This window comes from Marmota monax, unplaced genomic scaffold (genome assembly GCF_021218885.2).
Source record: "Marmota monax isolate L192 unplaced genomic scaffold, Marmota_monax_Labrador192_F-V1.1 WCK01_AAM20220418_F8-fsc00080, whole genome shotgun sequence".
NCBI lineage: Eukaryota > Metazoa > Chordata > Mammalia > Rodentia > Sciuridae > Marmota > Marmota monax.
This window is the reverse complement of record NW_026694750.1, coordinates 1,859,509-1,876,177: the sequence shown is the minus strand read 5'-3', so window position 1 is coordinate 1,876,177 and position 16,669 is coordinate 1,859,509. Positions and strand designations below refer to the sequence as shown.

Here is a 16,669-nt window from a genome sequence, read left to right as displayed (position 1 = left end):
GCAGGACCTCAGCCTAGCATTCATTCAAGGTCCCAGAAGACCTGGTCCTGCAGAGGAAAAAGACCTGTGAGATGAGGACACCTAGATCCAGTTTGCTGATCCTGCCTCCCATTTGTCCCACAGGTCTAAACTGTCCCGCAGATGCACAAGCCAGCCGAAATACTAAGCTGCACTCGCCTTCGAGAGATAAAGGAAGTGTTACCTCTCATTCTCTTTGTGATTCTTGACGGTTGCTCCTGTATGTGACCCTGTGCTTAACTACTTTTCCCTCCTTGTCCAGCACTTTTTCTAGTTCTCCTGTTGCCCATCTTCATGGCTCTGTACTCTTTCCTTTTTTCTTGTGCTAAGAATCTTGTTAGTAGCATGTGGCCTAATGAAAGGAAAAAAGATTAACAGCAGTGCGCACCTATATACACACACACCTGAGGGGATCCAGTGAGTCTCCACGTTATTTTTTTGGTGTACTTTGGCTGCCTTTTGTATGAAAGGGCCCATCATGACCACCACTGAGGTCTCACTGTTGTCTTTGGATAATACCTCTGACTGTTTTTCAAGGTTCCTTTTTTTTTCTTTTTTCTGTGATAGCATTAATATTTTCTTGGGTGGCTTAGAGACTAAGGGAGGAAAAATCTGGCCTTGTTAGACCCTGAGAAAAAAAATTTATATTTCCCCCCCTCCCTTCTGTCTCTTTTTTTCTGTGGCCAATCCCTGTATTTCCATTCAGGGAAAAAGTTCTAGTGGGCTCAAGAATGGGACAGTTAAGATTCTGAGTCAAGCTGGGGGCTTACCCAGAGTACAGTTACAGGATTTCATGGAATGGGAGCTGCAAGAGGAGCCTTTTCAGTAGGCTTGGGCCATGGTTGCTGTTGGCCTTGTGGGAAGGGACAGGCCGAGGGTGCAGTGGGCTCACAAGACACAGGACCTGCAGTGGGCCATGAAGGCAGCAGTCAGAGGGAACTTTGTGAACTGCTTTTCCCTACTGAGAGGAAGGCTCTTGCTCAGGAGTTTCTGAGTTCTGTTGTTGGCATTAAGGATGACAGTGGACACATTATGAATTAGAGCAGCGTCATGCACACATTTCCCACAAGGGGGAGTGATAAACTTGATGCTGAGTTAGGGACTTGATGTTGTAGCTCCTTTTGATCAAAGTGCAGCTTTCAGTATAAATGTGGAAATCTGCCTGTGCATCCAGTAGCTCATCACCCTGTACTCATAAATGAGCAAACATGGCAGTCTTGACTTTCTGGATCCCAAGATTAAGACCAACTCCCACCACCTCTCCAAACAAAACAAGACAGACCTGGGGACAAAGAATAGGGTGGAGTGAGCCCTTCCCCACAGTTTGCTGCTGTACCCTGCCCTGTCTCTCCTCCTCTGTTACTATCTCCTCCATGTAGTGTAGAAATACCACCCAAGGAGAAAGGAGGGTGCTCACTGCCAACAGTCTCCTTTCCTGCTTACAGACCAGATCCTTCCATTTCCAAAGACCAGCATAGAAGATAACGCTGCTCCTGTCAACTGCCAGTGGGTTCTGTAGGAATGACTGGGGTTAAAGAAAGCCCCCATGTCCTTGAGGTGCTTTGCCAGTGACTCGGGGTTGCTCCCTGCCACCCTTCACTCCCCTGCTCACCTCTACTTCACCACTGCTCAGGCTTCCAGGAACAGGCCTGTGCTCTCCGTCTGACAGGAGTGAGGGCTCTTGGGCACTCTCAGGTAGTGGGGAGCTGAATTACTTTCCAGTAGGTCAAGAGCTCTCACATCCAGTCACTAGGGAGGCTTGTCATCCAGGCTCCACTTCTGAACTCTGTCTAGTCTGGGTTGGGCTCTTCTCTGACGAGCCAGTCTCCGTGCCTCACTTATGATTGCCTTGGAAAGAGGAGGAAAGTGAATCACGGAGAGCTTAATAAAAGAAGCAGAGAAGTCAGACTTATCTGAAAGGTGATCAACAAAATTTGTGGATTTTTAAACATGGGTCACTAACTTTAATATTGTTACCTAAGCGGTGTGTGAGGTTTTAATGTAGTTAGAAGTCTTCATGGTCTGCTGGACACGCACACCGTCCCGCAGGATCTGTCTGCTGAGAGACAGCTTCATGGATAGCAGCTGAAGATAATTTCAGGGAAATGAAGATGAAATTTGAAGGTCACTTGTAAAATTAAATCAGCAGTGTTGCTGCTGTTGAATTGGACAGAAGGATCGTGTCTGTGGCAGGGGGAGGTAGAAAGAGTGAAATTGGGATACACTGAAACAAATGATTTTTTTTTTTTTTTTTGGTCTAACTCAAAACTGGCTTGGAAAAGTCTTTGCTTTGGAGGGTCAGACATTAGAATGAGCCAAATTGGACTGTATTCACCACACGCCCAAATACGAAGGCCTCATTGGAAAATCAGAGGTAGGAGAGTGGTCTGTCCTGCAAGGGGTCTTGGTCAGGCATGCTTTCCCCCATCCCAGGAGCCTCTGCCATGGCTGATGGGTACACACAGCCTTGGGTTCCACTCCTTTTCTTGGGGCCTATATTCAGATCAGTTGAACAGTTCCAAGATGCATGTTTCCCATTCCAAACAGGGCTGTCTCTGCTTTGAAGCTTAGGGAGAGGGTTTAGAGTAGACTGTTTATGGCGCTCCAGCTGTAGCTGTGGTGGCAGGAAACTTGAAGAGATCTGACCCATCAGGTAACTACGTTTTCAGGTGGCTTATTTATTTTTTCTTACTTAAAGTATTCATTCAAATAAACAAAAAGGCAAGAAAGAAAACTCAGCCACAGAAAAACGTGTGACAGTTAAAACTTCTCTCCCTTCCCCATCCTCCTTTCTCCTACCAAAGTGAAAGATGGCCTCACAACCAGCCCCAAACCAGTGCTCAGACTGTCCCTGTTTCTGTGTGCCACCCTGGGAGTCAGTCAGCTCTCAGGCCAGGACTGTGGGGGGCCAGCCAGCCCCTGCACACAGTCAGGAGCACAGGCCAGGCTGCTGCTGGTGGCTGGGTGGGCACCTGGACCCCAACACATGGTTAAAAAGGAGAAATTGTTGATGTGAGGAAGGAAGTTTTCACAGCTAAGAAACCACTATTATTTTACTTGCTCCACCCAGCTATATAGAATTTAGATAGCTACTCACATTAGAGATGGATGGATTTTTCAGCTTTTTAGATGAAGGAGTGAATTAGATCATTTTGAAAGGTCTTTGGGGATCTAAAATTGAGGTGACTTCTCCTGGCACAAATCCCAAAGCAAAGACTTTATTGCCTGCTGCTTCTTATCTAATTTACAGGGATATTTAATTTTGTAAGGTATTTGTATATTTATACAGCTATAATGAATTGCACATTGGACTGGAAGAGAAGGATTCTCTTGGGTGCAGCACCTGTGGGAACTCTTCCTATGTCTCCTGCTCTGGTGCTGGGCTCTGCTTGGGATCTCCTGGACAGTGTCAGGGGTTGTTTGACTTGGGTCCTGTGCATTTCCTTTGGGTTTCCTTTTCAAAATGTGATTATTAACTTGCTCTTGAAGAAGAAAAGAATAATTCTGCTGCTGCTCTCAGGAGATTGCTGGATGTGTTTGAATAGGACTCTGCATGTGTGCACTGCAGCCGTCTGCCACGGCCCGTGACCCATCAGCTTTGCAGGCCAGACCGTGACCCTGTGGAGCAGCTCAGAGATCATTTGCTGAGAGATTATTTGCTGCTGTTGTTCAAAAGGCCATTTATGAAGTTAGTATTTGAGCCCTATAAAATCTTATGAAAGCCCCCGATCATTTAAAAGAAGAAATCAGATTGATAAAAGTTAAAAGCACAGCCAGAGGCTGGGCTGGGGCTCAGTGGCAGAGTGCCTGCCTGTCATGCCTGAGGCCCTGGGTTCCATCCCCAGCACCACAAAACAAACAACTCACAGCCAGAAGGCTGCTTAGGTGGGAAGTGCAAGCGGAGGTTAGCCTCCTGCCGATCCCTGGCTGCTGTGTGCTGCTTTTCCGTGTCTTCCAGTTCATTTATTTTCATGCTGTGTATTCTGGCATCAGTTCACCTGAGGAATCCACCAGCCTTCTTGTGTTTAAGGCATTGTCTTAAGACACTGTGGCTCTAAAGTACTTGTCTGTTGAGATTGAAGTCTCTTGTCACCATCTTCACACGCTATAACAAAACCCATGAAGCATAAGTGGCCTTTTTGAACCAAGACTTTTGCAAACTGATCTCTCCCCAGTGAAGGAGTTGAGCACATTAGCAACAATGTACATTATTAATTTTGGATTTTCATTTTCATGTTTTATTTTGTAAATACTATCTGATGTTTGGAGCTTGAGTATACAGAATGTAAATATAGTTCTTGTATTTGTACTAATTCTGATTCTTTTGCTGTATAGCCTTAGGTGTGCAATGCAGACATAGTATCTAACTGTGTATGGTAACTTACATCACAGAACTATTAGTGAACAAGGTAAAAATAATAAAGGTACAGCCAGTGCATCAGAAGGCTCTCAATGTGCATTTATTCTCACATCCTTTAGAAGTAATTACACAGATTTCTTCTCTTGACTTGCAAAGATTAAACGAAAATCACGGTGCTATGACCTACAGGTTCCTTGCTGATACTCAAAGTAGTGCTTCTTGGGCTGGGGTTGTGGCTCAGAGGTAAAGCGCTCACCTAGCGTGCGAGAGGCACTGGGTTCAATCCTTAGCACCACATGAAAATAAAATAAAGATATTGTGTCCACCTATAACTAAAAAAAAAAAAGTAGTGCTTCTTATATAACCAGTAAAGCTAATGTGGTGGTGGTGTTTAAAAGTATTTTCCTCTTAAATATATTAGTTATTTTTGCTAAGAGATTTGGTGTTTCTCTCCTGCAACACCTTTCTTTTTTTGTCTGTGGTACTGGGGAGCAAACACAGGGTCTCCAGCATGCTAGGCTAATGCTATACCACCCAGCTACATACCCAGTCTTTTTCTATTTGTTTTTTATTAGGACAGGGTCTTGCTGAGTTGACCTTAAACTTGCAATTCTCCTGCCTCGGCCTCCCACATTGCTGGGATTACAGTTGTGTGCCACTGCCCAACTGAAGCCTTTCTTTGTATATAACTACCAATGATGTACTAGTGTTATGTTGAGTGTTGGTTTTTGTTTGTTTTTTCTTTGTCGGGAAGAGGATTTGAAAAAATATCAACATGTCAGTTTACTTTAACAAGCTCTCCTATGAGCAGCACTTGAGAATGGGGATCCTGTGCTGATACAGTGTGGCGGCCAGTGATTCTGCAGCACACGGAGCAAGCACCTGTGGCCTCTGTTCCAGTGGGGGACAGTATCTGCAAAACATTCACAATGTCAAGCAGTAAGGGTCACAGTGGACAGTAAAGCCAAGTGGAAAATGAGAGGGATGGGGAGGAGGCCTCTGCTTACACCATGCAGAAAGGAAAGGCTCTCCTGGGAGATGGCGTATAAGCAGAATCCTGAATCGCCAGATCCCTGGGCAAGGAGGTCTCAAGCAGAAAAATTAAGCCCCAGGGTTAACAGTGTCCTAAGTAGGTTCCAGAAGTAGCAAGATTGCTGGTGTGGAATGAGTACTAGGGGAGTGATGGGGACGTCCCAGGGGTCAGGGCTTAGGATGGACTTGGGTCTTTATTAGAGTGAAATGGGAAGCAAGTGAAGGTTTCTGAGATGAGGAGGCAGGTCCTATTATTTGTGTTTTTAAAAGACCATTCTGACTGCCGAGTGGAAGATAGCTTGCTGGGGGTTGAGGGACAAAAGTAGGAAAGGAACAAACTAGGAGTATTCCAGGGGAGATGATGGTGGCCTAGACCAAGGTCAGAGCAGGACGGGTCTGGAGACACCAGCATTGTCAAGTCGGAACCAACATTTACTCAGAGCCTTTTTGTGGAGTCAGAAAGAAAGGAGGAAAGTAGTTCACAAGATGCGTGCCTGGGCAAAAAGAACAGCATTGCAATTTCCCAAGATGAAGAAAATGGTAGAAGAACAGCTGTCGGGTTGGTCGTGTTTGTTTTGAGATGCCAGCACTTCCACCTGAATGTGTACTCTGCAGGACAGTTGGGTAAACTGGTTGTATTCAAAGAGGGTCTTTGACGAAGGAAGGTAGAGGCTGGAAACATGGGGAGAGTCCAGAGCACTCCAGCATGTAGAAGTCAGGGAGAGAAGACTGGTCCAGCAAAGAGGAAGAGGCGTGGCCATAAAGAGTGACAGGTAGCTGCCGGGTTTCTGTTCTCGCGACTAAAAGGTTCAGGGGTCACTCCAGTTGAACTGGGCTAATTGGGCTGTGCAAAATAACCACACAAGAGACACAAATACCTTTTTTGCTGTGACAGCTCCTCTGACCTTAAAGGTCCATAGGAAGAGAGAACGAGAGCACACGCTGACCCCTTTTATTGTGGAGAAGCTGTTCAAATGAGGCAAGGGGGCAGGTTTCAGGGGGCTGAGTCTATCTTCATGATGTCCACTGTCAGCAGGTTGACTGACACCTGGGTAGGCCACACCCAAGGACACAGTAAGAGAAGGGGACACACACAAGGCACTTCCATGGAAGATTCTATCCTAAACAGGGCAAGGGATTATATTACAAAGGAACAGGTGAGCGTAGCTCCACTCATGGGGCTGTAGCAAGACACACCCATGCACAAGACACCGACCCTCGAACCCAAGAAGGGTGGGGAAAGCTCTGCCACATTTCTATGACTGAGCGCCTCAGCACCCAGCTGGGGAATGTGACTCAGTCAAGTGCAAGGTTGGTCTCCCACAGGTGGCCACTAAGTGTTGGAAGATGCAGGATGCCATCACTGTGTCCAGTGCAGCCGATAAACTGAAGCAGCGAACCATAGGTTTCAGCAACAGGAAGGTGGAGGAAGTTTGGGGGAGCCAATCATATCACTATTTCCCAGTTTCAGAACCAAGTGAGATAAGGCCAATTGGAGACCAAAATATCACCTTTATTAGTGATAAAACTGCTATTAGAGGATGCAACTTATGTCTGAGGGAAAATGGGTTTTCTGATACTGAAACTCAGTTTTCAAGGATTTGGAGTAGCACCTCTGGAACTTTAGTAAGCACCAGAATCACCTGGGATCACCATTCCAAAATGCAGATTCTGATTGAGGTGGTCTTGGTAGGGCCTGGGACGGCCTGTTTCATGATCTTCCAGGTGAGGTCAGTCCAGTGTAATCCCTGAAGGCAGCAGAGGTCCTGAGGAGGAGAAGGCAACTGGCCCACCCAGGTCTGAGGTCTCATTCCAAACTTAGAGAAGGGTCTAGAATGGAGCCTCAGGAGTGCCTCTGCCAGGGAGCACTGTGAGTTTAAGGCCAGCTTCAGCAACTTGGTAAGATCCTATTTCAAAATAAAACAAACAAACAAAAAAGCTGTGGGTGTAGCTCAGTGGTAAAGTGCCCCTGGATTTGTTTCCCAGTCCTGGGGGTGAGGGGAGGACAATAAGTGCCTCTGCCAGAGCAAGGTCACCTGTGAGCAGAGTATTGTGGGAGAAAAACTCCAGCTGCAAGTTCCAAGGGAGAACAGGCAATTCTTTCAGAGATACTTACTAAAACGGGAGAAGAAAAGGGTTAACCTTCTGGAAGGGGACATGGGGCCACAGCCTGTTTGTGTGCTAATTGTAGTGAAATGACTGGGAAGGAAAACTGGCTTTGGGGAGGAGACCAGGATGGAGGGACCCACTTGACTGGGTGCCTTCATAGTCTTGAAAGTTAGGTCAGCTCTAGAGAATAGAGTACATTGGGCCGTGTCTCCCTTGAACCCTGCTGGACGTTCAGTTTGAACTGGATCATCATCCCTGAATTTGTTCTCAGGAAGCTGATTGTACCTTACAGATAGACCTCAACCAGGACAGCACGTCGCTGGCAAAGCTGACTGCACCGAGAGTCAGGAGGTCAGTGGAACAGGGCTCATGTTGCTACATTACTTGTTGGTCTGACTTCTTGTCATTCCACTTTTGTTCGCATGGGGAGGGTTCCAGTCTCCCTTCAGGCCTCCTCATCCCTACACAGCCGGGTAGCTCTTCTGAGTACCTTGCGTGCTTGCTCCTCTGGCTTTTGGATTCGTGTCTCAGGAATTTTTTGAGCATTGTGCCTTCTTGCATGCATCCAGCCATTTCAGTTCAGTAATAGGAATTGCAGCAGGGCTGGGATTTTCACGTCTGGACAACCCACGAGTGCTCACACACCCTCTTCTGTAAGTCAAAGGGTTCCTCCCTGGGAGGTGTGCCTAGAAGGCTGTTTTTGTAGAATTCATGCCCTTGCTTTGATCTGGGATCTGGGAGTCAGCAAGCCAGAACATTTTTTAAGTGAACATGGGTTGATTTTCTTAAGCATGACATGTCGAGTATCTGTGGATTTTCTAAAAACAGCAGGTCAGGGTGAATTCTGGCTCCAGCATTATGTGTGTCTCTGAGGGACACTCACTCAGGTCCCAGCCCCTCTCTCCTAAGCTACTTGGCCATAGTTTTCAATACTCTGGGAAAGCAGTTTTGGTTTTTTGTTTATTTCTGTTGCTTAACATAGAAATGGTAAGTCCACGCAGTGTGTGACAGTAAAGAAAGAAACCCCTAATGGCTTTATGATTAGATTTCTACTTGTTTGCTGGAGCAGTCGGTGCCTACCCAGAGGTGACTGAGGAAGTTCAGATGTTTAGTCACATTGACTCAGCATAATTCCTGCCTTGCCAAATCTCAGACTAGAGCAATCAATTTGTTTCTTCAGCAAAGTCTGATAGCAAGCTTTCCTTGTAACTGAGCCCAGGAAAGAGGAAGTAGTTGCAGTACAGTTGAAAGCTGTGCCCTTCAGCAAGGGCCTCTTGAGGGAGCCACTGTGGGTTCTCCAGAAACTAGTCACTCAGAGCTCAATCCAGATTTCCATTTAGAGTCAACTAAACATGGTCAGTCCACAGGTATGCCCAGTTTTGCTGGAAGTCAGTCGTGAGCATGCACAATTGAGTCCTGCTCGCCCTATTAGGAAAGAGGGCTGGATTTGGTCCCTGAAGACTTGGGTTAAAGTTCAGTTCTGCCACTGACTGGCTGGGATAGTCAACTTCCTTGAGCTGTTTCTTTGTCACATGGGTCATTTTGACATGCCCATACCTGGCAAGAAGCAGGGTCTCTGCAGTCAGGCAGGCTGTTACAAGCCCATAAAGCTCCAGCTTCTTGTCTTCTAGAAGCTTTTCCTTGCCTTTTCTGATCCTGGTCTCTGCCATGAGGTGAGATGCTAAGCCTGGTCTGGGGGGGCAGAAATGCCAGTAGTGGTGGCACCCAGCACCAAACCTACTCCCAGGAGCTTTGTACCTTTAGGCACAGCCTATGGACTCCAGAAGGCCTTAGCCACAGACAAAGAGGGACAGTGCCATGGAGGTGCTGGCTGTGGCAGTGTAAAGGAATGCGGGGGGCGGGGGGGTGAACTACAAAAAATTGAAAATTTAAAAAGCATAAAATTGAAAAAAAAATTCTTTTCTTTTTTTTGGTTGTGCTGGGGATCCATTGAACCCCAGGCCTTGCAGATGCTAGGCAAGGGGTGGGGGTGCAGTGGACTACACTTGGTGGAGCCCCAGGCAAGAGCTGCAGACTCCTGCCTGGGACAGCTCCACTTGCTGCACCACCTCAGGGGGACAGTCTCACTAGCTCAAGGTTGGTGTGTGAAAGGTTTGGGCAGATGGGAAGGCAGGGACCTGGGCTTCATCAGTCTAAACTGGGAAGCTTGGTGAGAAAGGAGTGGGAAAGCCCTGAGTTTGCTAGCCTGAGGCTTCCAAGGCAAGCAGCAGAGGAGCTAGAAACAGCAGGGCAAGGCAGGAAAGGTGAGTGCCGAATTCAAGGACTAGATGAGCCCCGGCTGACTGGGAAGCTGTCTATACATGGCATGTGCCTGGTGGGACTCCAAGGCCCAGGGAGACTGAAGAATGGGAAGGGAAAGGGAAGCTGAGAATGCACTTCCCAGCCCAACCACAGTGGTCAAGGTCTGAGCATAACCTCTTCCCAAATCTATGGCTCTGAGTGATGGAGACACAGGCAGCTCTCTGAAAGTCAAGCTCAAAAGAAAAGTAGCCTAGGCATGATGGCCACACTTATAATCCCAGCAACAAGGAAGGCTGAGACAGGAGGATCACAAGTTAGAGGCCAGTCTGTGTAAATTAGCAAAATCCTGTCTCCAATAGGGCTGGGGATGTAGCTCAGTAATAGCACCCCTGGGTTCAATCCCCAGTACTGGAGTAAAAAGTTACAGTTTACCAGAATTGTCAGTTAAACTGGAATATGGTATAATAAATGAAAGATACAAACTGCAATCCCTACACAACCACAAAGAAAAGAGAGGAAACAAAAGAGGAAAAAAGAAATACCAACCATGGGATTCAAATAGCACACACAGGCACAAAATGTAACAAAAGTCCAGGCATCAGGAGACACACGCCTATAATCCCAGCTACTCAAGAGGCTAGGGCAAGAGGATGGCAAATTCCAGGCCAGCCACAGCAATCTACTGACACCCTGGGATGTAGCTCAGTGGCGAAGCACCCCTGGTTCAATCCCCAGTGTGTGGCTGGGGGAGAGGGAGCAGTACAAAGGAACAAATGGAAGATCTATAGAAAACAAATAGCAAAAAGCACCCACATATTCAGCCATATCAGTAATTGTAGCAGCTGGGCATGGCAGTGCTTAGCTGCAGTCCCAGCACTCGGGAGGCTGAGGAGGGAGGACAGTTTGAGCCCAGCCTAGATAAAATAGCAAGACCCCCATCTCTAAGAATTTATTTTATTTATATTTTTTTGGTACTGGGAGTTGAACTCAGGGGCACTCAACCACTGAGCCACATCCCCAGCCCTATTTTGTATTTTATTTAGAACAGGATCTCACTAAGTTGCTTAGTGCTTCACTGTTGCTGAGGCTGGCTTTGAACTCGTGATCGTCCTGTCTCAACCTCCCAAACTGCTGGGATTATAGGCATGTGCCACTGCGCCCAGCTCAAAGAAATTTTTTTTTTTTTTTTTTTTTTTTTTTTTTTAGTTTTCGGCGGACACAACATCTTTGTTTGTATGTGGTGCTGAGGATCGAACCCGGGCCACACGCATGCCAGGCGAGCGCGCTACCGCTTGAGCCACATCCCCAGCCCCTCAAAGAAATTTTTTAAAAAAGAAAAGTCACAGGCTGTGGCTGTGGCTCAACGGTAACGCACTTGCCTGGCATGTGTGAGGCACTGGGTTCGATTAATAAATAATAAAAATATATATAAATACAAATACATATAAATAAACAAAGGTCTATCAACAACTATATATATAGACTGGGGATGTGGCTCAGTGGTAGAGCACTTGCCTGGCATGTACATGACCCTAGGTTCTATCTAAGTCCCATAAAATAAATCATACTTACAACCCAGCAACTGCACTCCCAAGTATCGATCCAGGGGAAATGAAAACATACATGTGGACAGCAATTTGAGTTTAAAACAATTTCTTTGATGCTCATTTAGAAACAATCCAGATGTCTATCAGCAGGTAAGCACTTGGCCATGAGGAGCAATGAGGCACGCTGTGCGCCACAAACCTCTAGAAGAGCAAATGCCACAGCTGCTTCCACGCTGTCACCACACAAGTCGCCCCAACCCAAGGTTTCCCCCTGTACCCAGCAAGCAACTCCAGTGTTCGCTCTCGGGTGTCCCCTAATTCAGTGAACCTGTGAGCTCACAGGTTGAGGGCTTAGTCCTCAAGACTTACCCCACTTCAGATGTCAACTGCAAGCCCCTGTGTTTCTGACCATCCAGCTACAAATCAGTGTTCCCACAGCCTTGTCCCCAGGTTGGACTAATCCACTCAAGCAGTTAACAGAACTCATAGGTATGTCTTCTGGCCCATTCTCAAGGAAACTTCAAAGAATATGGATGAAGAGATGCATTGGGCAAGGTATAGTTCCTTGCCCTCTCTCTCTCGGTTGTGTGTCCTTTTGTGTGTCTGAAGCATGTACAGCCATGTCAAAATGTGATCAGACGGGTGCACCTTGAAATCCCAGCAGCTTGGGAAGCTGAGGCAGGAAGATCACCAGTTCAAAGCCAGCCTCAGCAACTAAGTGAGGCCCTAAGCAACTTAGCATCTAAATAAAATATAAAAAAGGGCCAGGGATGTGGCTCAGTGGTTAAGTGCTGCTGGCTTCAATCCCTGGTACCAAAAAAAAAAAGTGACTGGACAAAGTCCTAATAGAGTAAGGAAACCTGGTAGGACCTACCTGTTGAGATCATCTTAGTCCCTCTGCAAACATTGCTGTCTCCAGGGGCTTACCTGTCAGAAAGGCAGGGGAGGATTCGACTATACAACAAAGTAGATCAGAGGTTGCCTGGGACTGGGGAGGGAGCTAACAGGTGAGGAAACCTGGGCAGCGGGAGTGCACTGAAGCTGGATTATGGTGAGGCCTACACGGCCACAGAAAGCCGACTCCAGCCTATACTTACAGCATACGGATCATACAGCAATTAGTTGACACCTCCATAAATATATTTTCTAAAAAGAAATCTGACGTTGGGACATAGGGTGGGTTTTTATTTGTTTTTCTTTTCCCAGGGTCAAGGACTAAACTCAGGGCTTTGCGTGTGCTAAGCAAGCACTCTCCACCAAGTCCCCAACCCCAGGACATATGGTGTCAAAGTAGGACACCAATATAATTTATCATCCAAGCAGAACAGTTTTTAGAATGCAAGAAATTGTTATTCATAGGTACACAAGGAGACGGAGGTACAACTAAGACCACTTTCACCAAATGGAATTGAACAGTTAGTGCCCCTTCCTGTCCCTTTTTTTTTTTTTTTTTTTAATGTGCTGAGGATTGACTCCAGGGCCTCTGCAGGGGCTAAGCAAGCACTCTATCCCTGAGCTCCAGCCCCGGTTCCAGTAATTCCCCTTTTAAAAAGCCAATGTAAACCAGCCATTCACCAGCAACACGTAGTGCTGCCTGCCGTGCACAAGGTATATGGAGGATGAGAGAAACACACTGAACATGCAGACACGCCACTGGCCTCTCACACTGAATGGTCTAATGGGAATGAGAGCAGAAGCCAGCAGTGACCAGCACCATGCTAAGGACGCCAGCCAGGAAGAGGGGACACCTCCTGTGAGCTGAAACGGCAAGCTGGAAGGAGCCAGAGAGGTGACACAAGTAAAATCGTGTGTCAGAACCCCAGGCCCAGTTCTGGAGCCAGAAAGCAGTCTCTGAACCTAGTGGACTGCAGGGAGAGGGGGAGGCAGGCGAGTCCTTGCCTCACTGATGTGTCTGGTGAAGAGGCACTGCACAGCTGGTCTTGCAGAGTGGTCAGTCACCCGAAGACCACCATGTGGGGCTCGAGCAAAGACAGGGCTGCTCCTCCACCTTGGCTGCGTCTCACCCCGGGACATAAGCCCAGACTGAGGCCCGTGGTCCCAGTCATTGTACTGGAATGCTCTAGAAAACAAAGCAATACCTGAGTGGTGGTGCATGCTTGTAGTCCCAGTGACTCAGGAGGTGGAGGCAATCTGTGGAGCCCAGGGGTTCCAGGCCAGCCTGGGCAACACTGCCAGATCCCATCTGAAAGCAAACAAACTAAAAAACATGGATATTTGTAACAGGACATGCTGGACACCCCACTCCCAAGGGAACACAGAAGCGGCAGTGAGTGAGGGGAGAGGCAGTGATGGGGGGTGAGGGGTGCCTGGCTCTGCCATCGTCAAATGGGAATGTTGTTTTTTCCAGTAGAAAACAGATGATGGAGCCATGTGTCCCCAGCTCAGCACAAGCTCTGGGAACCACTTAGGAGCCTTCTGCAGAGCCATGCTTTTACCTCTTTCTCTGGAAGGTTTCAAAGGAAGCTGGGAGAATTTTCTTCCCAATGTAATTTGTGTCTCCTCTATTTTTTTTTTTTTTTTTTTTTTTTTTTTGCGTGTGTGGTACCAGGGAGTGCCCAGGAGCACTCCCTCACTGAGCTAAATCCCCATCACTTTTTATTTATTTATTTTTAGTCTGAGACAGGGTCTCACTAAGTTGCTGAAGCTGGCCTCAAACTTGTCATCCTCCTGCCTCAGCCTCCGGAGTCCCTGGGATTGATGGCATGTACCACCATACCCAGCATATGTCCCTTCATTCTGAGTACTATCCTTTAAAAAGAGAATGGGGATAAGAAAGGATGGTCCCTCTCCTCACCCACCATGAGGGTCACAGCGAATACCTCCTGTAACGAATCATTGGTTCACAAGACAAAAGCATAACAGATTTATTTAAGCCAAGTTTTACACAACACAGGAGCCTTCAGAAATGAAGATTCCAAAGACCCTGGAAAACTGGTTATTTTTATGCTTAGGTCCAGTGAGGAATGGACAGCCATGAAGAAAAGTGGTTGCACAGAGAGTCTAACCTAGCGGTGACAGACTGAGAGGGGGACTCAGCAAGCCCTGCCCAGCTTCTTTCTAGGCTTTTCTGCACAGCACTCCTTCTTTCCCCAGGGTATGGGTCAGGGCCCCTCTGAAATGAGGGGCTATCAGACAAGGTAGGCTGTGGAATTCCTTTATGGTCAGTTCTTGCCCCAAAAGGTAGAAGAACCAGGCTTGGGGGGTACTTGAGTGGTAGAGTGCTTGCCTAGCATGTGTGAGTTCAATTCCCAAAACACCAAAAAAAAAAAAAAAAAGTAGATTTGAGTAATATTTCTAGGATTTTATGGCTGGCTTTAGGGAAGTGGGGTTCTAGTCTCTATGACCCACTTTAGGGAAGAGGAATTCTGGTTTGCAGAATTCCCTCCAAAGGAGTAAGAGAGGTGAGACAGGAAGACCTGAGATCAGAAAGACCTTGATCAGGCCTTTTCGGTTTCTTCAGTCCAAAGTATTCAGCACACCAAGGTGCCGGATTTGTGGGGTTGGTGCTCTGGGCCTCAACAATAGAAGCTAATATACAAGTACCAAATGTCAGGCACAAGGTCCCATTTGCTTAATTTAAACTTCCAGCTACCAGGTGAGGTTGTATCAATTCTCTTACGGAAGGACTCAATAATTTGCCCCTGGGGATGAAGTTCAGTGGTACAGTGTGTGCATACCCAGTACCCTGGGTCAATCCCCAGCACCAACAAAACAAACTTTCAAAAACTTTCCCAAATCACACAGCTAGAAATGAATGGAGGGCTGGGGCTGTGGCTCAGCGGTAGCACACTTACCTGGCATGTGTGAGGCACTAGGTTTGGTTCTCTGCACACATATAAATAAATAAAATAAAGGTCTATCAACAACTAAACATATATATATATATATATATATATATATATATGAAATGAATGGAACCAGAATGAGCTATCAGCGTGACACCCAAACCCATTCTTTCCCCTCTTAATCAGGCAGTCTCCAAGAACTAAAGTCCAGCATCTGATCTGACATCTGTGATAACTTACTGCCCTACCACATGCATCTGTGTCTGAATCCCAGATGTGAATGAAGGGAACCTGGGAGAGCAAGCTGTCTCCAAGAGGCTGTTCTCCAGTAGCTCTGTCACCCTGGGACTCAGCGAGTCATCTCTCAGATATAAGTTGAGCTAGACAGTGGTTCTCAAACTTCTTGGTCTTAGTACCACTTCACACTCTTAAAACTTATTGAAGACCCAAAGAGTTTTTGTTTAGTAAGTTATATCAGAATATACGGTTTTTAAAACTGAAACTCAGAAACTTTTGAAAAACAGTTTCCTGGCACTGATCATGGTGATGCTCACCTATCATCCCAGCAACTCTGGAGGCTAAGGCAGGCGGATGGGGAGTTGGAGGCCAGCCTGGGCAATTTAGTAAGAACTTGTTTCAAAAATAAAAGGGGCTAGGGTGTAGCTCGGTGATAAAGCAGCCCTAAGTTAATCACACACACACACACACACACACACACACACACACAGAGAAGAAAACCAATTTCTTTAAAACAAGAAATTCACTAAGATCAATACTGTTGACATTTTCCAAATGTCTTTAATGTTTTGGCTTAAGGTTTGCCGTTCCCGTATCTGCCTCTGCATTTAATCGGGTCCATTTCCTAGGTCCTGTGGCCTCTGTAAAACGGGATGGGGTGGCACAAGCCTGTGATTGCACCGACTAGGGAGGCTGAGGCAGGAGAATCAGAAGTTCAAAAGCCAGCAATTTAGCGAGACCCTGTCTCAAAAAAAATAATTTAAAAAGAACTGGAGGCGTGGCTCAATAGTTAAAGCGCCCCTGGGTTCAACACCCGGTATCAACACACACACACACACACACACACACACACACACACACGCTGGACGGGGTTGGATGGTACCCAAGTCTTGATCAGCAAGACTCAGTCCTGGCCCTATCACACTCCAACTCCTAAGTCTACTGCCTGCTCTCTACGCCTCATTTTCTTCACCGGCAGAAAGCGGGTGCCCGGTTCCACACCGGATCGCTGAGGGTCCACACTTCCTGTCCCCACTCCCCGTGCCGCATGACAGGACGAATAGACCTGGCCCCTGCCCGGCAGTCGAGGGACACGACGTGAGTGCCCCATAGTGCGAGGCAGTGATGGGAGGAAGCAGCGATGGACTCGAGCAAAAGGCATCTAGGTGCTCGGTGGTCGCTGGAGCTCCTCCTCCGCGCGGCGCTGCAGACCCGGGCCGCGTGCGCCAGCGGGGAGCCGCGGGCCGCGGACCACGTCGATTTAGCCCGGCGCGGGCGCGGCGCTGCGGCCCGGCGCG

General features: G+C 47.3%; 1 protein-coding gene and 1 long non-coding RNA gene across 10 annotated transcripts in view; one reads left to right on the top strand and one right to left on the bottom strand.

The window, feature by feature from the left end:
- Positions 1 to 4,462, top strand: part of Kif1b (kinesin family member 1B) — a 148,738-nt gene extending 144,276 nt beyond the window's left edge. For all 8 annotated transcript variants that reach the window (XM_046424841.2, XM_046424839.2, XM_046424837.2 and 5 more), the window contains one exon: positions 124 to 4,462. In XM_046424841.2, coding sequence (XP_046280797.1) covers positions 124 to 166 — 43 coding nt within the window. In that variant the 3' untranslated portion in view covers positions 167 to 4,462. The remainder of the gene's footprint in view (positions 1 to 123) is intronic.
- A 181-nt stretch (positions 4,463 to 4,643) lies between these two features.
- Positions 4,644 to 16,653, bottom strand: LOC131423412 (uncharacterized). 2 transcript variants are annotated; one of them, XR_009224930.1, is made up of 4 exons: positions 15,689 to 16,653; positions 13,428 to 13,531; positions 12,203 to 12,255; positions 4,644 to 7,317 (listed from the first exon to the last, which is right to left on the bottom strand). It is a non-coding gene; the product is annotated as an uncharacterized LOC131423412 (long non-coding RNA). The 2 variants fall into 2 exon arrangements; XR_009224929.1 differs by having other exon boundaries at positions 13,428 to 16,653.
- Positions 16,654 to 16,669: the final 16 nt, after the last annotated feature.